General features: G+C 49.5%; 1 protein-coding gene and 1 long non-coding RNA gene across 3 annotated transcripts in view; both read right to left on the bottom strand.

Moving 5' to 3' along the window:
• Positions 1-25,034, bottom strand: part of LOC103244542 (uncharacterized) — a 39,223-nt gene that overhangs the window by 2,247 nt on the left and 11,942 nt on the right. For both annotated transcript variants that reach the window (XR_005243769.2, XR_005243770.2), the window contains one exon: positions 9,417-9,551. This is a non-coding gene — a long non-coding RNA (uncharacterized lncRNA). The remainder of the gene's footprint in view (positions 1-9,416; positions 9,552-25,034) is intronic.
• On the bottom strand, positions 3,885-5,147 carry LOC119627572 (short transmembrane mitochondrial protein 1). The gene has a single exon (XM_038007898.2). The coding sequence runs from the start codon at positions 4,388-4,390 to the stop codon at positions 4,274-4,276; it is 117 nt and encodes a 38-aa protein (XP_037863826.1). The 5' UTR covers positions 4,391-5,147; the 3' UTR covers positions 3,885-4,273.

The raw sequence follows: 25,034 nt of genomic DNA, 5'->3' as shown, positions 1-25,034 counted from the left end.
ATTTGGCCACTCAGCAGGCCACAGAGCTTTTTCATACACTATGTACACAGTCTGGATACACTATTCACACTACGATTTGCACACAATTCACATGCTATTCATACTACCATTCATAATTCTCTTCACACTACCATCGCTGCTACTATTCACAGTACTGGCCACACACTAGTTACACTCCTATGCACATGCTATTTATATACCATTTGCACACAGTTCACACCACCATTCACACTTCTATTTGCACTGTTTGCACACTTTTCAGGCTATTACTATTCACACATGATTCACACTGCTATCTGCATACTACTCACACTGCAATTAACAGTGCTATCCACACTGCCTTTCCCACTACTTTCACACTGCTATTTACAATACTATCCACACACTACTCACACTCCTGTTTGCACACTACTCACACTACTATTCAGACTACTATTCACACACTATTTACACTGCTATTCACTGTTTTTTGTTTTTTGTTTTTGAGGTGGAGTCTTGCAGTGTTGCCTAGGCTGGAGTGCAGTGGTACGATCTTGGCTCACTGCAAGCTCCGCCTCCTGGGTTCACGCCATTCTCTTGTCTCAGCCTCCCGAGTAGCTGGGACTACAGATGCCTGCCACCACACCTGGCTAATTTTTTGTATTTTTAGTAGAGACGGGTTTTCACTGTGTTAGCTAGGATGGTCTCGATCTCCTGACCTCGTGATCCACCTACCTTGGCCTCCCAAAGTGCTGGGATTACAGGCGTGAGCCACTGCGCCCGGCCTTTGCATTGTTATTTACACTACATTTACAATACTTTCATACTGTTATTCACGCTGCTATTCACACTACTATTCATACACTACTCACTACTATTCACACACTATACATGCTACTGTTTTCATACTATTCACAATACTCTTCACAACACTACTCATGCACTACTGAGCTTGCAACCCTCTCTCTCAACCCCTCTCATGGTTTTTTTGGGTTTTTTGTTTTGTTTTGTTTTTTGCTTTTGAGATGGAGTCTCCCTCTGTCACCCAGGATGGAGTGCAATGGCATGATCTTGCTCACTGCAACCTTTGCCTCCTAGGTTCAAGTAATTCTCCTGCCTCAGCCTCCCAAGTAGCTGGGATTATAGGCACATGCCACCTTGTCTGGCTAATTTTGTATTTTTAGTAGAGACAAGATTTCACCATGTTGGTCAGGCTGGTCTCGAACTCCTGACCTCAGGTGATCCACCCGCCTCAGCCTCCCAAAGTGCTGGGATTACAGGCGGGAGCCACCGCGCCCAGCCCTCTCTTACCTTGATAACTCCTATGCACCCTTCAGATCTCTGCTGAATCCTCACATTTTGTGGAAGCCTTCCCGAGTCCCCCAGACTCACAGGTCACTTTCTGCAAGGTCAGCCTTCACTGTTACCTCAGACATTTCCTTTGTTGCCATATGTGTTTTGGTGTGTCTAAAGTTTGTGCATGTCTGTCTCCCCATCTCCCCTCCCAGACCCTGAGTCCCGTACTGGCAAGGCTGAGTCTGCTTAGCTCACTGCTCTCACCCCAGCACCCAGCATAGCCCGGTACCCAGTGGATTCAGGTCCCAGGAAGATCTATGGTGTGTGTGAGGGACTCCATACCCAGGGAGGCTCATCCTTGGCTGAGAGTTCTTACACCACACAGCCTTCAAAGGGCTCAAGACACGGCCCTCCTCCCAATGGCTGTGTGCATCTGGTTGTAAGGCAGGAGGCTGGATCAGATAGAATATCATCCCATCCAAAGACTCCAGAGGCCTTAGGTACAGGAGGCTGAAGAGGCAGGAGAGACAACCACCTGGCTGTCTGGGAGCGGATCAGGTTATTTTAAACATGTACAGTTTGCCTGCTCTTTACCTGACATGGGCCTCTATGGGTACCTAACAGGAGATCCGGAGGCAGGTCTAATTTAATGACCAGATAATAATTACTACTAATTAGCACTACTCTGATAAATAAGCACTTTAAGTATTTCTTCTTTTAAGAAGGCCAAGCACGGTAGCTCACACCTGTAATCTCAGCACTTTGGGAGGCTGAGGCGGCCAGATCCCCGCTTTGTTTGCAAAGCCTTAGATTGCTAGATCATTTCCAAGACTTGGTAGCACAAAGCCCCCAGGCCTTCCCAGGTGAGTTGCTTTTGGCAGACACATCTGCTGGTGGGGCCTCAAGGGCCACTGATACCCTAACTTTTACCCCAAGAAACGCACTCCATGAGGGAGCTCAGCGGCCAGAACAGAGAATACAGGCTGTTGTTGACAGAAGAGGAAAAACCGGGCTTCCTGTTTGAACTTATGCAGGTACTGGAAGCTCTGAGTAATGCTGAATCTTGGCCTGCCCCAAAGGCGGCCTGCGGTGGGGGCTTCTCACAGTTGCTGTCAAGAGTGGCTTTCAAGCATTTGCTTACAGGGGACGTGAGGCCCGGCCAGTGAGTGCTGCATAGACGAACGCCGCATCCATGTAGAGAGGCCACAAGATGTGTGACATCAAAGCCGGCCGAGCATCGGCCTGTCTCAGGCCACTCATTGTGGTCAATTGTCCTTGATAAGAACCCATCATCAGACACCAAGGATTTCTCACACGGCCGATGGCCACTTTCACAGTCTCCAGTGGCCTTTACTCCCACAAAACAGACTATTTCTAGGCCCCTGGACACTGGGATTGTCTCCTTTTGCCCAGCCTGGGGTCAAGCCAGTGAGAGATGCCACAGGGCCCAGGACTCACTCTGGGCCAGAAAAGCTGGCATGAACTCCCTGTGGGACCTGGGGCAGAGCCCTTGGTCTCTCCCAGCCCCAGACCCCTGTCTGTAATGGGACCTTGTAGTGGAACAAAAACTGCAAGACTCCACAGAGGTACAGTACCACGGGCAGGCTGAGCCGCGGCGGTGCGGTACCACGGGCGGCTGAGTGTTGGGGCACTAACAACATGAGTTGACTTTTATGGTGCTCTTACCACCCGCCAGACTGGGCTAGTGCTGGATCTCATTTAAGTCTCACAACAATATTCCTGGATATGGTTCTATTCTAAAACAAACATTTGTTCATATTTTTCAACTTTGTTGAGGTATAATTGAAGTCTACTGAGCTATACATATTTAAAGTGTATAACTGATAAGAGGTTTTTTCCTCTAGATAGTAATTTTAATTTTAAAACTACATAAATTTTTAATTTTATTTATTTATTTTGAGACAGAGTCTCACTCTTGCCCAGTGCAATGGCGTGATCTTGGCTCACTGCGACCTCCGCTTCCCAGGCTCAAGCGATCTTCCCACCTCAGCCTCCCAAGCAGCTTGGATTACAGTGTGCACCACTATGCCTAGCTAACTTTTTTTTTTTTTTTTTTTTTTTTTTTTTGAGACAGAGTTTTGCTCTTGTTGCCAGGCTGGAGTGCAATGACGCGATCTCAGCTCACTGCAACCTCCGCCTCCCAGGTTCAAATGATTCTCCTGCCTCAGCCTCCCGAGTAGCTGGGATTACAGGCATGCACCACCACACCCGGCTACTTTTTTGTATTTTTAGTAGAGATGGGGTTTCACAATGTCAGCCAGGCTGGTCTCGAACTCTCGACCAGGTGATCCCCCTGCCTCAGCCTCCCAAAGTGCTGGGATTACAGGCGTGAGCCACCACACCTGGCTCTAGATAACTTTTTGTATTTTTGTTAGAGACAGATTTTCACCATGTTGCCCAGGCTGGTCTCAAACTCCTGATCTCAGGCAATCTACCCACCTCAGCTTCCCAAAGTAATGGGATTACAAGTGTGAACCACCCTGTCCAGCCAAAACAACACAATTTAGTACCAAATGTTTAACAAGCACCTATTTTAATTGCTAAAATCTGTGAAATAAGTATTATTTGTATTTGACCTGCTATACCAAACTCCTCAATTTTTCTTTTGACAAAAGGTAGTAGAAATCCCAAATAAATAAAAGACTACTCATTAAAGGTCATGTTTACTAATCTAGCACCGTAATTCCAGTCTTAGAACCTCCCACTCAGCTGGAAGAAGGAGATAGCAAGAGGTGAGATATCAGAAACATAATGATAGTTCTCAACTTGGGGCCTCATTTTGCTTCCTCTAAGGCAAAAAACACAGGATCTAGCAAGGAAGAAAATCACTGAGGCTGGAGATAAAAACAAAAGACTTTGGTTGAGATGGTAAAGGAGGCCCTCAAGAGTGGTGGAATCAGTGTATCCGGAAGGCAGTGCTAGAGTCGGCCTCATCGACTAGGGGGTTTCTTTCTTCCTGGCTTCAAGTCCTTTTTTTTTAAGCCAGGTTTGGTATATCATAGTTCTGAGCCAGATACATTCCAACCACGTTGGCCAAAGTGAATCCAAGTAGGAACTGGAGCATGATTGTCAGCAGGGAAGTTAGGGAGGGCATGAAGGGTGGCTGCAGCTCTGCAGGCTGGTCTGAGCCTCCACTCGGTAAGTTTGAACATATTTACACCCGTGCAGCTATTACTACAATCGATACGACAGACATCTCCAGCACTCCCAACAGTTTTCTTGTGCTTCTTTGTAATCCATTCCTCCTTCCTTCTACCCCAATCCTCAGCAACCACTGATCTGCTTTCTGTCAATATAGATTCCTTTACATTTTGTAGAGTCTTATATAAATCAAATTATATAGTATGAACTCTCTTTTGTCTGGATTTTTTCACTCAACATAATTATTGTGAGATTTATCCATGTTGTTGCACATACCAATAGTGAATTCCTTTTGATCGCTGAATACTACCCCATTGCATGGATATACCACAATATCTTTATCCATTCACTTATTGGTAGACCTTATGGTTGTTTCTAGCTTTGGGCTATTATAAAGTTGCTATAAACATTTGTGTAGAAATCTTTGGGTGGACATGTTTTAATTTCCATTGGGTAAATATCTAGGAGTAGAATGTCTGGATCATATAATAGATACGTGTTTATCTTTTGAAGGAGCTGCCAAACTGTTATCCAAATTGGTTTTATATTCATATCAGCAATATAACTGCTTCACCTCCTTGCCAACCTGGTGTGGTCAGTTTGGGTTTTGTTTTGCTTTGTTTCATTTTGTTTTTCAGCTATTCTAATGGATGCAGTAGTGGCACCTCATTGTGGTTTTAATCTGCATTTCCCTGATGACTTGACTAATGATGTTGAGTATCTTTTCATGTGCATATCAGCCATTTTTATATATATATATCATCAGGGAAATGCAAATTAATATTATATCTATATATATAAAAAATTTTTTTTGGTGAATGTCTGTATAAATCTTAGCTTCTCTGAAACTGAGACGCATCTTACAATTGATGGCTTTTATAGCTAAACTGGCAAGGAGTGCTTTTCCTTTTGTGGTACAACATAAAATATGATATACCTTACAATGGATGCAGATTTAGATTTATGAAATACATAAGATTCAGATTTATGAAATACATAAAGTCACTTGCCTTGGGTCACACAGTGATGGAAAACAGTGTCAAACCCTGAGCCTGTGTTTTTTTTGTTTTTTTTGAGATGGAGTCTCACTCTGTTGCCCAGGCTGGAGTGCAGTGGCACGATCTCATCTCACTGCAACCTCCACCTCCTGGGTTCAAGCAATTCTCATGCCTCAGCCTCCCAAGTAGCTGAGATTACAGGCACCTGCCACCATGCCCGGCTAATTTTTGTATTTTTAGCAGAGATGGGGGTTTCACCATGTTGGCCAGGCTGGTCTCAGACTCCTGACCTCAAGTGATCCGCCTTCCTCGGCCTCCCAAAGTGCTGGGGTTACAGGCATGAGCCACTGTGCCCAGCCAAGCCTGTGCTTTTAAATGTTGTATTATCCTGCATGGTTAGAAGAATCATGACCAAGTTTGTGGTCAGTGGGGAAAACTGTACTTCTGTGTTCTTTTTTTTTTTTTTTTTTTTTTTTTTGAGACAGAGTCTCACTCTGTCACCCAGGCTGGAGTGCGGTGGCGCGATCTCCGCTCACTGCAAGCTCCGCCTCCCGGGTTCACACCATTCTCCTGCCTCAGCCTCCCGAGTAGCTGGGACTACAGGCGCCCGCCACCGCGCCCGGCTAATTTTTTGTATTTTTAGTAGAGATGGGGTTTCACCGTGGTCTCGATCTCCTGACCTTGTGATCCGCCCGCCTCGGCCTCCCAAAGTGCTGGGATTACAGGCGTGAGCCACCACGCCCGGCATGTACTTCTGTGTTCTAAGTGCTATGTCAAAGAGTTCTGGAATGTCCAGGCTCCAGGCTTCCAGGTCTCAGCTGGCCTTGGTATCCCTCTGCACAGCAGATGTGTCCACTATGAGCCTTCAACTAGCAAGGACTTACCAAGAGCAACTATATGACAGGCTAGGGTGTGGAGCAGACAGGATGCAGTCTCTGGCCTGTAGGACTCAGAGTTCACAGAGGGAGACAAGAGAGACCCAGAGGACAGACACTTAGCAGAGGCTGGGAATGCTCCAGTGGCCACGGGCCCGAGCAGTCCTCCAGTGCTTTGTGACCTGGATAAAGAATTCAAAGTGGAGTGGTGCAGAGGTCCCAGGCTTTTTAAGCCCTAAGGCTCAATCCTTGCTCCATTCCTTATGAATTGTGTGACCTCAGGCATGTGGCATGAGCCTCATTTTCCTCCTTGGTAAAATAGGGGGCAAATTATGCTATCACGGGTATTTTTATTCTTACTTTAGAGATGAGAAAACAGACTTAGAGATGATTAAATAACAAAATGTATGTAGAGCACTTGGCTCAAACACAGGGTCCTTGGACTTTAAAGGATAGCTAGGAATCAGGTTGGCAGGGAGGAGGAATGAGAGGATTCCAAGAAAGGAAACCTGTGTGATCCAAGGCAGGGAGTGTGGACACAGAGGGGAGTTGCCGAGGTAGGAAGAGTCTGCTGGAGTAGTGATTCCAGGGCCACCTCCTCTGAAAGGCCTTTGCAGGGGCCTCCGGGAGCAGCTCCTGAATCCTGCCCAGTGTTCTATGTTGGGCCGAGAGCCGAGCAACTGGAGCTGCATGGGGTAAGGAGGCCCAGAGGGCCAGACACTGCAAGCCAGACCCTGAAACTGGCCCATACTTTGGTCTCAGCAGGTGTCATGGCCATGACAATGCTTGGCCTTCCAGGGTGTCATGGTGGGGATCCCTGTTGATGAGGTTGCCCACAAGACAGTGATCCAGAGGTCCCCACATGCCTGCTCAGGTCCTGGCTACCCCCAGCCTGCTGTGGTTCCCATGGCTAGCCACTTCAACTCTCTGTGCCTCAGTTTCCCCATCTCTCAAATGGGAATGGGAAAACATGGCAGGCCTGCCTGCCTCCCCAACCCACAGAGCTGTGGTGGGGATTGAATGAGCTGCTAAAAGCATGTGAATGGGCTTCAAAACCTGCCAGGTGTTAGGCTGATGCAAATCCAGGGCAATCCAGGGAATAACAGAACTATCAACTGTCATGCCTGGCAGGGACCCTAAAGAGATTTTACTGTGACACTGGCATTTTCCTGATGAAGAAATTGAGGCCCAGAGATCTGAAGTAGCTCACCTAGTGTCACACAGCTAGTAGGCCAGGATTCAACCCACGGTTTGACTAATGCAAGCCAGCTCTCACCTCTCTACCTCACAGGCCTGGGATCTCTGGGGTCCTTGGGCACAAGACAAAGTGAAAAATAAAATCAAGAGCCAAGATGGTCTCTCTTAAGAAACCTGGAAGCCACTGATTTCAGTACAAAGCTTGGACGTCTTTGAGCATGCCTAGTCTCTTCAGACACAATTATGGGACCTCCCCCAGAAGCCTCCTTTGGCTTCAGAGTTCTTTCTGCAGCTGCTGCTCAAACTGCTCTTACCTTATCTGTAAAATGGGCATAGAACACCTCAGGGGTTTGCATAGGCTGCCATATTGGTCAACCTTCTCCACAGGGCCAGGCGCAGTGGCTCACGCCTGTAATCCCAGCCCTTTGGAAGGCAAAGGTGGGAGGATCACTTGAGGTTAGGAGTTTGAGACCAGCCTGTGCAACATAGCAAGACCCCATTTCTAAAAAAAACCCAAACATTTAATTAGCTGAGTATGGTGGCGCATACCTATAGTCCTAACTACTTGAGAGGCTGAGGTGGGAGGATTGCTTGAGCTCAGGAATTTGAGGTTAGTATGAGCTATGATCGGCCTGGGTAACAGAATAAGACCCTATCTCTGAAAAATAGAATAAAAAATAAGGCTGGGTGCAATGGCTCACACCTGTAATCCCACCACTTTTAGAGTCGAAGGCGGGCGGATCACTTGAGGTCAGGAGTTCAAGACCAGCCTGGACAATATGGTGAAACCCTGTCTCTACTAAAAATACAAAAAAATGTAGCCAGGTGTGATGGTGTGTGCCTGTAATCACAGCCACTTGGGAGGCTGAGGCAGGAGAATCATTTCAAGCTGGGAGGCAGAGGTTGCAGTGAGCCAAGATTGCTCCACTGCACTCCAGCCTGGGTAACAGAGCAAGACTCCATCTCAAATAATAATAATAATAATAAATAAAAACTTTTTCCGTAGGAAGGGAGATAATAGACATGAAAGTGCTTTAGAATGAAAAAACAATCATTGCTTACACAAAGCAACACAGGTTCAATTCCTATTGTGATATAATGGCTCCAAGGGTAGTCAGCCCTTGGGAGATTGCAAATATTGATGAACAAAGGGAAGAGCTTAAACACGACTACAGGAGATGCAACAGCTGAGGAACCTGGAACCTGGGCGGCCTCCCCAAGAGTACTCAGATATTCACAAGCTCTTAGAGGCTCTGGGCCACTTAGCATCAATTTTGCAGAGTCTTTTTAATTAAGGAAAACAGATGGGCACGAACGTGCAGATTCTTGAAAGCTTTTGCCAAAGGAAAAACAGCTGTTTCTAGGACGTTTCACACCATTTTCCTCCCGTCCCAGGACCTCCTTCTGGTCAGTGCCTGGTGCTTTATTTCTTCTCCTTCTTTCTTCTTTCTTCCTTCCCCTTCCCCTTCTCCTTCTTCTTCTTCTCTTTTTCTTGGGGGTTGGGGGATGGCAAAATCTCCAATACAGGCAGCACAGAGAAGAATTTCACAGATTCAGCACATTCCTATCCCACTACTCAAAAATTCAGGTGCCTGATTTTCCCTTGTGACGTGCATCTTAATGGTGAGCACGAGGTACAGTGAGTGGTTTTGAAGGCAGGTTCCTTATCATGGAGCGTTATCTTCACCATCAAAGTACACTTGAAGAAAAAAGCAGTTTCAACATCAAACCTGAAGGTTTGACTGTTAAAAGGAAGAGCCGGGACAAAGCGACCACAGCTTTTATCACAAATTCATGAGGGCGGCGTGCGGTGGGAATACTACATTTTGGGCCTGCTGCTGAGAATGCCTCCATGGCCTTTGAACAAAAAACAAACCATGCTGTGGAAATTGCCGGTAATTGTCTTTACCTACGGTTTCAGAGGGCGCACACCGGGCCTTGTGGTTGTGGGCGCCGTTTCATGCTGGGGTTCGCGTCCCTCCTCTGTTTGGCATAAAGAGAGTGGAACAGATCAGGGCCTCAGATCTGTGTGCACCTGCGGTCGCTGCAAGGAAGAGAGGCGGATTGCTGAGATAAGGCAACAATGGAAAGTTTCTCACCTGAAAGGTCCGGGGAAGAGCCAGGAGGCCTGGGCGCTGGGGAGATTCATCTACCCCAGAAAAATAGGGAGTGGGGAGGAAGCCAGCCCACAGCCCAGGCCCCTCCACCGAGGAACCCCAACCCCACAATCCTCACTTTCTCGAATGGTTTCTTCAACATCAACACCCAGGGATTCCTTGCACCCACTGAAAGGCAGTACTCACCTTCATGTATCCATAGTTGTTCTCAAAGACAAAAAGAGCGGCAGGGCATGGTGGCTCACACTTGTAATCCCAGCACTTCGGGAGGCTGAGGCGGGCGGATCACCTGAGGTCAGGAGTTTAAGACCAGCCTGGCCAACATGGTGAAACCTCGTCTCTACTAAAAATACAAAAATTAGCTGGGCGTGGTGGTAGGTGCCTGCAGTCCCAGCTACTCGGGAGGCTGAGGCAGGAGAATGACTTGAACCCGGAGGCGGAGGTTGCAGTGAGCCGAGATTGCTCCACTGCACTCCAGTCTGGGAGACAGAGTCAGTGAGACCGTGTCTCAAAAACAAAACAAAACAAACAAACAAAAAAAACAAGGAGCTCTGACAACGACTTGATGAGGGAAAAAGCAGAAAATCTCTGAGCAAGGGAACCCGTCCCCAGAGCCCCCAACGAAACCCATCACAGGTCCCAGTGCTGGGCTAGGCACAGGGCGGGCCAAGTGCTACTAAAAAGGGGCCCCCAAGGCTGCTGAGCTTCCAAGCTCTCTGGGAGTCAGGAAGCCCCACTAGCCTGTGACTCCATCAGTCTTAGGGCAGGCCGAGGCCTGAGCCAGGCTGGGAGAGACAGCTGGAAGGGGGCTGACCACAGGCATGGAGGAGGCAAGGGAGAGCATTCCAGGGGTACCAGCGGGCAAAAAAGAGAGAAGGAGGCAAACTGGGGAAGGTGCCAGTCTCAATCATTCAATGCCTCCGTTTTTGTTTTCTTAACCCTTTTTATTGTGAAAAGTAAAACACTCAGGAAAAGTACATAAAGCATAAATGTATAACTTAATGAATTATGACAAAGTGAACACTCATGTGGCCACCTCCAGGTTCAAGAAATAGAGCATGGCCTATCCCCTGGAAATGTCCCACCTACATCTTTCCCCTCACTCCTCACTGAAGGTTACCACTATTACCACTATTCCAACTTAGGGTGATCGCTTGCAACGTTCAAAGTTTTCCCCAAGCTTGCCTCTCCCCAAACACCATGGAAGAGCTTGTCCAGTTGTGAACTTCATACAACTAGGCTCAATCACACACATCCTTTCAGCTTTTGCTCCACATGTCGTGCTCAAAGTTCATCCACAATGTTGCATGCAGCCATGGTTCCTTCATCGTCATGGCAGCTGGCCCCTTTGCCTACTTTGGTGCCCTAATTCTCAGTTTGCAAGAAGCCAAGACTGCAGGAGCCCAGAGTTCTTGCTTGCCTGCACCAGCCAGGGGTGCCCAGCCTGCCACAGGCTCTGGGGCTTTGCCTGGACTCGCTTTTCTCCAGATGGCCACCTGCAGGGACAGGCGAGGACAAAGAGCAGAGTGCTCCCAACTGTCTCTGCAAAGCTTTGCATGGGGGCACACCCCAGGCTCTGAGCTGCTCACCCCAGCCTCAATGCAGATGACTGATGAGGACAGTAATCTATGACTGCTCTGCCAGCTCCAAAACCAGCTGGGCACTGGGACCAAGCAATAAACCGGGCACATCCCAAATGAGAAGCAGGTGGCTTCTTAGGACCATATTTCTCAACATCCTACCCTTATGGTTTGCCCTTTATCCAATGTGGTTCCCATTTGAAGGAGCCTATAACCCATATGAAAAATGATAGAAATTACAGCTCGCCATCCCAGCCTAGCTGTTTAGGATACTGGAAGAAACATTAAGGCAGGGCTGCCATGATTATAAGGTAGAGGCACTAGGGAGAGGTTGGGGGAGCCAGGCAACCCCCCAACATGCATTTCCCTGCTCCCTTCTGCATGCACAGTAGCCAGTTCACTTCTCCGAGGTACCTTTGAAAACGTGGTTCATGACCAGGTGCAGTGGCTCATGCCTGTAACCCCAGCACTTTGGGAGGCCAAGGCAGGCAGATCACTTGAGGTCAGGAGATCGACACCAGCCTGACCAACGTGGTGAAACCCCGTCTCTACTAAAAATACAAAAAAATTAGCCAGGCTTGGTGGCGCATACCTGTAATCCAAGCTACTCGGGAGGCTGAGGCAGAATGGCTTGAACGTGGCAGGCAGAGTTTGCAGTGAGCTGAGATCGTGCCACTGCACTCCAGCCTGGGTGACAGAGTGAGACTCTGTCTCAAAAAAAAAAAAAAAGGAAAGAAAATGTGGCTCAGTAGGAATTAGTGAGGTGGGCGCCAAAGTGCTCATCCAGTCTGGGGAGGACCCAAATTTCTGCCCCATTTTTTCCTTCCATCAGTCCCCACATTCAGGCCAAGCTAGGTCCCACCTCCAAGTACTACCCATGCTGCCTGAATGTCCTCTCACCTACCCAAGGTTTGCCCTTCCCAGGCCCCAGGAGCTGCTCTAATTCTTCGTGGACTATTCCTGGGTGGTTGGTTCAGAGACCCACTGATGTCCTGCCCCCAAACGCCTGGCATTTCTCCTCTTCTGAACCACACCAATTAGCCTTGATTACAGAATGCACGCATTGTTCTCTAACAGTTTCATATGTGCAAGCCCCAAATCCCCAGATGGGGAGGGTGCGTGGATGGTGGGGGTGGAGCTAAGCCAAGCCTCTGCTCCTCTCTGGGCCTCAGTTTTTCCATCTCTGAAAGAAGGAGATGCCACAGAGACTCCATAAGCCCCCTTCCCCACAACCTGAAATGCTTTGGCCTGGTTTTCTGGTCTTCAAGAAAGATAAGTGATGATTGGCTGTCCTCCCACCCTCAGCCTCCACCCTTGGGCCCCGTGCCAGGAAACCTGCTCCCACCAACCTCCGCCCAAGGTCGCAGCCCTTGGCCTCCACCCCCAGCCCTACCCCCTGCCACTGAAAGGCAGTATTGGGGCAAACATCCTAAACCACCGAATGCTTCTAAAAATACGGTGTTTTTGTCAGAGAGCAACCTTCTACTTCCTTCAGGCTTTGATCTCCATGCAACCCACAGAGAAGAAGACACACTTACAATAACAGTTTAAAGCCTTCACCTTCCTTTGGGGTCTACCTCTCAAGGATTCTGAATCCCCAGCTGGGTGGTGGTAACCTGTGGTCCTTCTGAGCATGCTCAGATCCAACTGCAGTGGCTCAGAGACTTCACACAGCTGGTCCCACCCCAATCTATGGTCAGGAAGAAAAGTCCAAAACAGAGAGGCTGCCAGGGCACAAACTGGCCACGGAACACTATGCAAGTTTATAAGGCCCTTTACTATCTGCACTCTAGGGAGAAAAATTGATGCTATAGGGTAGGGCAGAATAAAATCAGTGCTCAAGCACAGAAATGGGCTGTGAAAAGGAAAGGAGGGTCTAACTCTAGCACAGTCCCTGGACAGCACAGACAACAAGTATTTGTTGAAGTTTTCATAAAGATTAAGAAATAGAGCATGTCTTGTCCCCTGGAAATGCTCCCTGTCCCACCCACATCCTTCCCCCTTCCTCACTGAAGGTTACCACTATTCCAACGTAGGGTAACCACTTAGAACTTTCCAAGTTTTCCCCCACCTTGCCTCTCCCCTGACACCACAGAATCTTTATGCATGGTCAGGTCAGATCTGACTGGGCAGATGGGGAAAGTTCTTCACACAGCCTTGTGAACTGGACATTGGAAGGATGTCGATCGATGGGGACAGAGAAGTAAAGGGAGTTCCTGGCAAAGGGAACAGCATGGGCAAAGACCGGGCCACACTGAACAAGAAAAGTACAAATGCACACCATATTTGGCAGAAACAGAAGTATGGAAACTCTCCCGCTAAGTCTGCAGACACACGAGCTCTTGCTGCCCTGCTGGAAACACAGGTACAAGCAGAAAAAACAGAGGCAGTGATAAAAGGATCATCTATAAACACCGACTGTGTACCAGGCACCATTCTAAGCACTGACCACATGGGTCCTGGCAACAGAACTGAGTTGTCATCGTCCACATTTTTCCTGGAGGGAAACAGAGCCTCAGAGAGGGGACGTTCTTTGGCCCCAGATGAGTGACAGAGCCAGATCTGAAACCATGCAACCCAGCTCCTGAAGAATAAGCCATGCAGGCTGCACTCGAGCCTTCATGCAGACTGGGTGTGTGCTTGATAAGTCAGATCCTGGCCTTCCTGCTTCAGCAGGTGTCCAGGGAATAACCCCAGTGCCATGTACTCAGGTCTCCTTTGCACCATTCTCTGCTCATTGCTTCATTTAGTCTCCCAGCAACCCTTGAACTAAGTCCTGGTGTTTGTTATCAAAACCAGATGAGGAACCAAGACTCATTGTGATTAACTCACATAGTTACTAAGTGGTAGAGTGGGGATCTGAACCCGGATCCCTCTAATCCCAAATCCTGTGCCCCTAACTTCTGTATTCGAAGGCATCTCTAAATATCACTCCCTGCCTGGGAATTCCAGACTGTGAGTAATTCAAACATGTCTGAAAAAGTCAAAATCACTATAATTTCCTAAAGACTTTAATAGAGGCAGAACATCTCACTTCAAAACAAAAAAATTATCAGCAAAACTGCCAAGGGGGCTCTGAGTCACTGTCTTGGGCTTCTCCTTGTTTTGGAGAGGGAGGTGTGTGGAAGAGCTCCACGGCACAGGCCAGCCTTGAAAGAATAAGGGTGGGGTCCTGGCTTTGTCCTTCATGTGCTGTTGAATCCTGGGGTAATGTCTTGACATTTCTGGATTCATTAAATTAACCGGGCATGGTGGTGGACACCTGTAATCCCAGCTACTCCGGAGGCTGAGGCAGGAGAATCGCTTGAACCTGGGAGGCAGAGGTTTGCCGTGAGCTGAGATCGTGCCACTGCACTCCAGCCCAGGCAACAGTGCAAGACTCCATCTCAAAAAAAAAAAAAAAAAGATGTGTTGGTTTCCCTGGGTGACCTCTGACACTGATTCTGAAATCACTGGTGTCAGATTACCCCAAAACCCCAGCGATCCCCTATACAGAAGGAACAAAAGTACTATACTTATAGGATTGACACACAGTTCAGTAAATTCACTGCTAGGGCTTAGGTTACTATAGATTTTCACGCAAGTCTTCCCTCTCCATTGCACCCCTTGCCACTTCTCAGGGACCAGTGGAGTTGCTAGAATTTCCTTGTCTGGTGGTTCACAGCTTTGACCAAGGTTTGCCAAAGACACCTGCAGCAAAGGCCTCTTTCAAGCTAATACACAATCATCCTTCCAGGGGGATAAAGGTGATTTATGGATTCATGACCCTGAGTCATAAATCTACCAGCAATCTGCTGTAGTTGGGAACAGCAGCTTTCTGGCCCTTGGCAACCCTGCATATACTTGTGAGTCATCTAAGCACAGGTGCATTTCAATTGATAGAGCTGGATATGTGTCCTGAAAGGTTAGATGTAAAAAGAACCTCATTTCAAATGCCCTGGGGGAAGCCCTTGACTTTCTATAATGGATAATACCACTGCCTGGCTTTTGAATGCAGTTATATACTGATGTATTGGGAGTATGAGGTATGGTGAGGAAGGTGTGTACAGTGGCAAGATTGACACACACGCATTTAAGTGTGTGTGTGTGTGTGTCCAGAATGGCCCAGGTTGTGTTCCTTTAGAGCGGTGTCTCAGAATTATGCAACATGGTAGCCATGCATATGTTTATAGCGTGTCCACAGGAAAACAGAGCAGGCCATGCACTCCAGGCCAGGGCAGGCTGTCCCCTCATGATGCAAAGCTGACAATCCCATCTCCAGCCAAGCCCAACAAACCTGTAATTGCCTGACTGGCTGGTGATGTCTTTCCACAGGGTCTGACCAGGCTTCCCAGATGTGACTTCAGATGTGCACTGGTGTTAAGAGCGTGAGTTGGCAGAGAAGCATTCCAGTTCTTCCATCCAGGCTCTTTGATCATGCCCAAAGCAGTGGGCTGGGTATAGGAGAATGGGCCTCCTGGGTCAGCCCTGAGCATACATGGCTCCACCTGTACCCACAGAGTTCTGGGGGTGGTGGGGATGAGGGTAACACTCTCTGCTGCCCAGAGAGGACTGAACCCAGGAAGAAACAGGCTGCTGAGCTGATACTCCCCAGACAGGGATAGAAAGTGGCAAAGGCAGCCCCTCTCTTGTGGGCCTTTCCCTATTCTGGGAAGCACTGTGGATACCTCTGAATGTCCCCCAGCTGTGAGTATCCCATCTACCTCATCTGAAAGTAATTGTTACTTTCCTGCAATCTGTAGCACCAACCCCACTGAAACACCCAAGAGAGAAGAGCTGTGTAATCCTGGACTCCATGAGGTCAGTGAGTGGGGGGGTGGGTGGAAGGCAGGTGCCCTGCTTCTTGGCTTAATGCAAAGTCAACAGGCTTGAGCACTGCCTCATCCAAGCAAGCACGAAGCTATTCCAGCCGGAGCGCTTGGATCCTTCCTGCAGGTGCAGGTCATTCACATTCCAGGCAGCTCTGGGTCCTGGCCTCCACACTGCATACCTGGGCAGTCAGAGGGAGTGCCTGATGGATATCTGCCCTGCCTTGTCTGTCTTCCCATCAGGGTCCAGCCCAGGTACTGGAACAACGACAGAGTTTCTTCCAGATCAAACTCTGGTCAGTTAGAGGAGCAACAGATTGAAAAGACATGAAATGGCCGGGCGTGGTGGCTCACACCTGTAATCCCAGCACTTTGGGAGGCTGTGGTGGGCAGATCATGAGGTCAAGAAATCGAGACCATCCTGGCTAACATGTTGAAACCCCCGTCTCTACTAAAAATTAAAAAAAAATTAGCCAGGTGTGGTGGCGGGCGCCTGTAGTCCCAGCTCAACTCGGGAGGCTGAGGCAGGAGAATGGCGTGAACCCAGTGGGTGGAGCTTGCAGTGAGCTAAGATGGCACCACTGCCCTCCAGCCTGGGTGAAGAGCGAGACTCCATCTCAAAAAAAAAAGAAAAAAGAAAAGAAATGGGGCAGCTGCCTTTGTGCTCCCCAGTGAGAGGCCCTAATGCCAACGGGCAGCCTGCAGAGTAGGGAGGAGCTGCCCTGGGCCCCACAGCTGCCATGTCCAGGGCAGAGTGCACAGTGATGGGACTGTCAGGGCCACGGCTGCGCTCCTGCCCAGGCTGCAAAGGCCTGGGGAAACCCAAGGAAATGTCTTCAATTTAACCAAGAGCTCTGAGTTTCCCACGTACACACTGCAGAACCCAGGAGTCACCCCACTTAGGAGCATCAGTTCCTCCACATGTCCAGTGTCCTTTTCTAGCATTTCCCAAGGGGAACTCCACAAAACGCCAATAGATGTGCCATGTAAAAAAGGTGGTGTGGTCAAATACATTTGGAAAATTTGAGATTAATTAAAGTGATTGTTTTCTGAGCAGAATATCTCAGTGCCTTTATTTAACATGCAAATATGCATCTCAAAACTCCAAGAAGAGGCCAGGCACAATAACACACACCTATAATCCCAGCAGTTTGAGAGGCTGAGGCAGGAGGCTCATCTGATGCCAGGAGTTCGAGACCAGCCTGTGCACTACAGCAAGACCCCATCTCTACAAAAAATTTAAAAATTAACCAGGGTGGTGGCACATGCCTATAGTCCCTGCTACTCAGGAGGCTGAGGTGGGGTGATTGCTTGAGCCCAGGAGATTGAGGCTGCAGTGAGCTATGATTGCATCACTGCACCCCAGTCTGGGCAGCAGAGTGAGACTCTGTCTCAAAAAATAAATAAATAAATAAATAAATCCAAGAGGAAGACAGAGTGGACTGTTTGCCAGATGCAATCTAACTTTTTCTCATAGACTATCACAAGACTGGGACTTATTGGAATCCTTGGTGGCCTTCTTCTATACCTAATGCTGCCATCCCCTCCCACTGCCCAAGGATCCTAGTGAGCTGGGAGAGGTGAGCTGAGGCACAGGACTCTAGCACTGCACTGCCCAGTTTAGCAGCCACCAGCCACACATGGCTATTTACATTTAAATTAATTGCAACTAAATCAAATGTAAAGTGCAGTTCCTTGGTCACACCAGTCCCACTGTAAGCGCTCAATGGCCACATGTGGCTAGTGGCTACTGTACCGGACAACACAGAGAGCATTTCTGTCACTGCAGAAAGTTATGGAGGAATGGTGTTCATCTAGCTTCTAGAGAGGCTGGGAGACAAGCCCAGAGCCATAGAAAAATTCTAGGAAAGAGCCAAACCGACTTCACCCTCCCGCTCTTGGCCTCACAATCTGAGAACCAAGCTCCCTTGAGACCGATAAGCCATGGATGCCAGCCACTGAGTCAGACTCTACCCAGTGCGCCAGAGGAGTTTCACTGAAACTGCAAGGAGGTGCGTGTTTCCTTTCCCCAGGGCCCGGGATTGTGCGGGGCAGCCCCTGACTCCCACGCCTCAGTTCCCTCCTAGGGGCTTCCTCCTCAGCCCTTCCCAGGCCCCACTGACACTGCCAAGAGCAGTGAGTCCTGAAGAGGGAAGGGAGGGGTTGCGCTCCTCTCTCCAGTGTTCCTCTGAGGACTCCCAGTCCCAGAGTGTCCTCACCCTCCATGCCAGGTGACAAGGCATCTAAAAGATTGCCTCTGCCCCCAGCCAGGGACTGGGCCCACAGCTTGACTGAGCAGCCCTGGCTGCAGGATTTGGGGCAGCTTCCAGGAGCCGTCTCTGCTAGGGCTCTCGGCATGATCCAATCCCAGTCTTGGGGAGGGGGCTGTGGGCCACCCAATCTCTCCTTTATCTAGTCGACTAAGGATGATCTGCTCCCACACCCCTGCCTTCCTCCTTTCTATGCTTATCTATATTTTCTTTTCTCTTCTCCTTCTTCTTCTTTTTTTTTTTTTTTTTTTTTTTTTTGAGACAGGGTCTCACTCTGTCACCCAGGCTGGAGTGCAGTGGTGTGGTCAACCTTCAACTCCTGGGCTCAAGCGATCCTCCCACCTCAGCCTCCCAAGTAGCTGGGATTACAGGCGTGTGCCACCACACCTGGCTACTTTTTGTATTTTAGACAGAGGGTTTTGCCATGTTGCCCAGGCTGGTTTTGAACTCCTGAGTTCAATCTGTCTGCCTCCTAAAGTGCTGGAATTACAGGCATGCGCCACCGCACCAGCCCCATCTTTAGACGGACAGTTATGGGCTCTCCAGCAGGCAAACTAAGGCCTAGCTAAGGGGCTTGCAGCCCCCTCTGGGGAAGCCATGGATTTCCTGGGACTCAGTCCATTGCTAGAGACTTGTGGTCCTGGCGCACATCCCCACCAGCGTCTCCAGTGTTGCCTTTCTCAAAGCACAAGCCCGTCTCATAAAAAGATATCAGCATTAGTGCTGTCAGGACCCTTCACATCACTGCAATTAATGAACCCCCACAGTCTCAAACATCCTGTTTCCAACATTTTGATAATGGCATCCTGTTTTCTTCTGGAAGGAAACCCAGGTTGGATTGATTAACAAATACAATCATTATTTAACCTCAGAACTTGGTTTTGAAATTAATTTACAATAAAAGAAAAAGTCCTCACTAAATAACCTCTCTAATTACATGTTAAGGGCTCAGAATGGAAAACATTCAGGAACACAAAAGACCCAACCAAGCTCATTAGCTCTGTTTGCCTCTAACTTATCTCTATGGCAACTCACAGAGGGTCCAGGGAAAAAAAGGTTTTTAAAATTAGATCATCAAGAACTTCATCCAGAACAGCCACAACACAAAACTCTTTCAAAAAGCCTTTGGTTGATGAAATGGTGAGGCTATGTTTCCTGATCACAGATGAGCACAGGCATACGGAAGCCTCTTTCTGGAAGCCCTCGGCCACCTCGGTTCACCCTGTAAAGGTCATTTCAATGGCTGGAAGGTGCTCAGCCCCGCAGCCCACATCCACAGTGGAGGGGCCACTGGTGAAGGTGGTGAAAATGCTCCTCTGGGTGTGGCGGGGAGAATAGGAGAGTGTGTATTTTCTCAAAATGAGGCCCACAGACATAGAAGGAGCCAGACATCTAATTTTTCCTACAACTGCAGCTCAAGGTTCTGCAGGTTTTTACACTGGGACCCTCACAGGACAAGTCTTGCCAACACAAGGATTCCTTTCTTTTTCTTCTTTTTTTTTTTTTTTTTTTTTGTGTGTGTGTGCGAGTTTTACTCTAGTTGCCCAGGCTGGAGTGCAATGGCAAGATCTTGGCTCATGGCAACCTCTGCCTCCCGGGTTCAAGTGATTCTCCAGCCTCAACCTCCCGAATAGCTGGGATTACAGGTACCTGCCAGGACGCCTGCTAATTTTTGTATTTTTAGTAGAGATGGGGTTTGACCATTTTGCCCAGGCTGGTCTCAAACTCCTGACCTCAGGTGATCCGCTAGCCTCGGCCTCCCAAAGTGCTGGGATTTCAGGTGTGAGCTACCATGCCCTGCTTCTTCTTCCTCGTCTTATTATTATTATTTTATTTTTATTATTATTATTTTGAGACAGAGTCTTGCTCTGTCACCCAGGCTGCAGTGCAGTGGTTCAATCTAAGCTCACTGCAACCTCCATTGCCTCTCGGGTTCAAGCAATTCTCCTGCCTCAGCCTTCCAAGTAGCTGGGATTACAGGTGCCCACCATCATGCTGAGATTGCAGGCACCCACCACCATGACCGGCTAATTTTTGTATTTTTGGTAGAGACAGGGTTTCACCATGTTGGCCAGGATGGTCTCAAACTCCTGACCTCGGGTGATCCGCCTGCCTCAGCCTCCCAAAGTGCTGGGATAACAGGCATGAGCCACCGCGCCTGGTCAAGGATTCCTTTCTTTTGGACCAGTCCTCTGCTAACCTCTGACAATGCTGGACAGGTGGTGGTGTCCTGGTGGCCCTGACCACCAGCTCCATCTTCTGGGTGACAGAGCAAGATCCTGTCTCAAAAAGTAAAAGTTAAAAAAGAAGGTGGTTGAGAGAGGTGAGAAAGTCTGCCTCCGGGAGCCCGTGCAGCATGTTCAACATGACTCCGCAGACGTGATGCCCTGACCCTCTGCAGCTGTGCCAGACTATGCCAGGCTGGTCAGATAAGGAGCATGAGCCAGAGGAGGAAGTGGAAAAGAAGGGGATGAGAGGGACCCCATAGGCTCCAGCCTCCTCTAGCATCCCCAAACAGCACATTTAGGGCCCTGAGAAGCAGAGGGGCTTTCTGGGAATGTAAAAGGCTGGTCCCATTGAGGGGCAATTCTGTAGCGACAGAGGGTAAGCCGGAGCCACCTTCCCCAAGCCAGACCCAACCAGATGCTGGCTTTTTCTGATGGCCTAAATCACAGTCCACCCAAAGCCCTACTTCTAAGAGGCTGTGCTGGACCTGAAGTACACAGGCTGTGAGCTGGTAAGTTGCGATGAGTTCTGCCTTTCTTGCCTGTCCACCTCTCTGCCTGCCTTCTTTCTCTCCTGCAGGGTCTCTATGGGTCTCCATTTCTCCTCTGTGTCAGGATTTTACCCATTATTTGTGCAGCCCCCGTGGCGCCTGGTCTCCCTGTTCATTGCTTCTACAGGATCGGAGCCTGGAGTCCAGCCTGGCTTGCCCACTTCTCCTGAACAGGTTCGGCCTTCGAAATTACAGGCCTTCAAACATGACTTTGAATCTGGTGCGGCTGAGCTTGTTTGTTTTCCTACCCATTGTGGACTAGAACTTGGACCCTTTGCACTTTGCTTCCTCCCCAAGTGACTCAGCCCTCTGGGAGAGCCCCTCAGGTTAAGAGTAGGAGCTGCGTGGGCCCTGGTCACGGTGGCCTTAGCCCCCTACCTGTGCAGGCTGCTCTGTCACCCAGTCTGGAGGGCAGTGGTGCAATCGTAACATGCAGCAGCCTTGACCTCTTTGGCTTAAGCAATCCTCCCAGCTCAGCCTCCCAAGTAGCTGGGACTACAGGCGCATGCCATCATCCCAGCTAATTTTGTTTTTATTTTTTGTGGAGACAGGGCCTCCCTAAGTTGCCCAGGCTGGTCTCAAACTCCTGGGCTCAAGTGATCCTCCAGTCTCAGCCTCCCAAAGTGCTGGGATTGTGGGTGTGAACCACCATATCTGGCCCCAACTACCTTCTTTATCTCCCCAGAATCCATTGTCCAGGCCCAGGGTTGAGGCAGAGTGGGAAGGGGTCTGTCCCACATTCCCCAGGCCTCGCTGGTACAGCCTGGCCCCTTGGCTGGTGTGGGGTCAATCCAAACATGCCCTGTGAGCCCAGCCTCGTGTGCATAGGCACAGGTAGCGAAAACAGAAGCAGCAGGATGCTTTTTATTTGTTAATCTAGCTTGATGCCCTACCTCCTTCTCACAAGAAGTGGAGGCCCCTCACGGAGTACTAAGTGCCAGGAGTGTAGACTCTAGCAGTGGCCTGCGCTGGTCTCCAGGAGTCAGGGCTCTCCCTGAAAGCAAGCTGGGGTTAAATATTTTTAGGGCAGAGGAGGCACAAACCAGCCAGAACCACCTTCCTTTCAAATCTTACCCAGCCACTAAGCTTTGAGAGTATCCCCCTCATTTACATACATTTACATTTGATTTGCATATGACATAAAGAATGGAAAATTCTCCTATGCTTAGCTCCAAGATTACAGTCTCTAATACTTTATTCCCACAGCTGCAGCACCCTGTGACAGGGGGTCCTGCCTGTGGTCTGGATCTCAGCTCCCTGCAGCCTGGGAGCCAGCCTGTGGCCTCCTGCCTAGAGGTAGCAGCTCCTGTGAAGGGGGTGGCAGCTGCAGACACAAGCCTAGCAAAACAAGGTACTTTCACATGTGACTCACACCAAGGACCAGAAGCAGAATTACAGTGTGAAAAACCAGTGCCGGCTGAGACTCCATCGGGGAATCCCCTCCAGCTCCCTCTCTGTTTCACTCCTTTAAAAAGCCCTGGCCATGCCCCAGCACTCTAGAACCCTCCAAGAAAGTGCTGTGCCTCCCATCCAGGATGGGCAGGGGCCATGGCACCTCAGCCAGGCCCCTTGACTTTCTCTCTGGGTTCTTGGGCTCAGAAATTACATCTAAGCAGAGAAAGAGGCAGAAATGGATTCATCCCAGGGGCAGAGCTGGAACTGGACCTGGGAGCAGTTGCTGCCTTGCAGGCCCCAGGGCTCCATGCTCATATTTTTCTTGGCCTGGCTTCCTCCTTCTGATCCATTCTCTGAGCTACCCATACACATGTAGCAAACTATTCTGCAAGACCACCAGAGCTGATTTCTGTTGCTTGCAAGGAGTAATCCCAACAGAAACCAGACATTCTCTGTGAAGGCAGGATGCCCCGAAGTCCTTGTCAAAGGCCACGTTCAGCTCCTGACACATGTCTGGATTTTCTGCCACCCTCAAGGGACCAGCATGGCTTCAAGTCCTGCTCCTCTCAGTTTCCAGGGGCCTGACCTCGGGCACTTCCTTCCTCCAAGCCCCTAATTCTCTCACCTGGAAGATGATGCTGTTAATTAAGAAACACAGGATTGGCAGGGCACGGTGGCTCACGCCTATAATCCCAGAACTTTGGGAGGCCAAGGCAGGCGGATCACCCGAGATCAGTAGTTCAAGACCAGCCTGGCCAACATGGTGAAACTCCATGTCTATTAAAACTACAAAAAAATTAGCCGGGCGTGGTGGTGCATGCCTGTGGTCCCAGCTACTCGGGAGGCTGAGGTTGCAGTGAGCCGAGATCCACCATTGCACTCCAGCCTGGGCGTGCAATTTGAGACTCCTCTGTCTCAAAAAAAACAAAGAGTCCTGGCCTGTGAGCTGTTGTGAGCTTCACCAGTGTCGGCACAGGAGGTATTCCATAAATGTGAGTTAACGTTGTTCCTGTCACCATTGTTATTGCTATTGTCCTACCAGCCTGAGTAGCTGAGCCACAGTAGGGTCGAGACTCCTGACCGCTGCATCACTCTCAGGGGCACCTTGTGCCATCCCTCACTGGGGTCCTCGCCAGCTGTGTGTCACACTGAGGTGGGGCTCCAGCAGCAGTCTCAGAACTGCTGAGCAGCTGCCAGGGCTCAGATGCAGCCTGGCCCTCCCATTAGGCCCCGTGTTAGCAACTTCATTCCAAGAGACACCCTTCTAGGAGTCATGGGAACCAATACGCTGGCAACCAGGCCAACTTCGGAGCCCAGGCGAGAACGCTGTCGCAGCTCCCTGGTGACTGGAACGAGACTGCATGCCCATCCTCCAGTATTCAGCGGCAGCAGCTGTGACGGTAGGCACGGGGGAGCGGTTTCCTTTTGAGGGTCCCGGGGTCCAAACATCACCCTGGTTACTTCCCACTCCTGCAGTTCAGAGGCACGGCCCCTTCCAAATCTAGCCACCAGGGGGAGTCTGTGAGCAGCCCCCGCCACTCTGCGGGGGACTCCAGGCCTCCCCTGGGCTGAGAAGGGAGGAGACTGCAGAACCGGCCACCCCACCGGGTAATCCGGGGCCAGGGCAATGAGTGCACTGGTGGTGTGAATGGAGCAGACTCCCCAGCTCCCGCCGCGGACCCCCTACCCCAAAGATTTTATTTCCACCTGTATTTTAAAAATAATATTAGGCTTGGTGCGGCAGCTCACGCCTGTAATCCCAGCACTTTGGGAGGCCGAGGCGGGCGGATCACCTGAGATCGGGAGTTCGAGACCAGCCTGACCAACGTGGAGAAACCCCGTGTCTACTAAAAATACAAAATTAGCCGACTGTGGTGGCGCATGCCTGTAATCCCAGCTACCTGGGAGGCTGAGGCAGGAGAATCGCTTGAACCCGGGAGGTGAAGGTTGCAGTGAGCCGAGATCATGCCATTGCACTCTAGCTTGGGCAACAAAAGTGAAACTCTGTCTCAAAAAAATAAAATAAAATAAAAACATTAAATATATATATATATATTTTTAATTACAAAAGCAACTCATGGTCAATTCATGACATGGGTGTTCTGGGTTTTCTGGCTTGTTTTACTTTGCTGTATATTTCAAGATTTCCTGAGTTTGGGCTATGGGGCCGAGGAGGGTCCCTGCCTCTGGGCTTCAGTTTCCCCTGGGTGCTTGTCTGGAGGTCCTAGTGTTCTCTTGAGTCTCCCTGAGTTCTCAGGGAGTTGTTAGAGTCTCTTTCTTTGATGCTCAAGGCTGGTTCCAGGAAAGGTGGGACAGAGAGGACCAAACCCCAGACTCTGCTCCCAAGGCCTCTGCCCCTCCTGCAGGAGCCCTCACTGTCCTCCCCACACTCTGAGGGCAGGCTCAGCTCAGAGTCTCTGCTATTCCGGGCACATCATGACCCCACACCCTGTCCAGACGGTATGATTCTTTTATTTATTTATTTATTTGAAACAGGGTCTGGCTCTGTCATCCAGGCTGGAGTGCAGTGGTGCAATCTCAGCTAACTGTAGCCTCCACCTCCCAGGCTCAAGCCATCCTC

This window comes from Chlorocebus sabaeus, chromosome 23 (genome assembly GCF_047675955.1).
Source record: "Chlorocebus sabaeus isolate Y175 chromosome 23, mChlSab1.0.hap1, whole genome shotgun sequence".
Classification (NCBI taxonomy): Eukaryota; Metazoa; Chordata; class Mammalia; order Primates; family Cercopithecidae; genus Chlorocebus; species Chlorocebus sabaeus.
Note: the sequence above shows the minus strand (reverse complement) of the source record. Positions and strands in the feature narration are given on the sequence as shown.

Excerpts from the sequence above, each read along its gene's own strand:
- LOC119627572 (XM_038007898.2), bottom strand. The coding sequence starts at position 4,390 with ATGCCCTCCCTAACTTCCCTGCTGACAATCATGCTCCAGTTCCTACTT.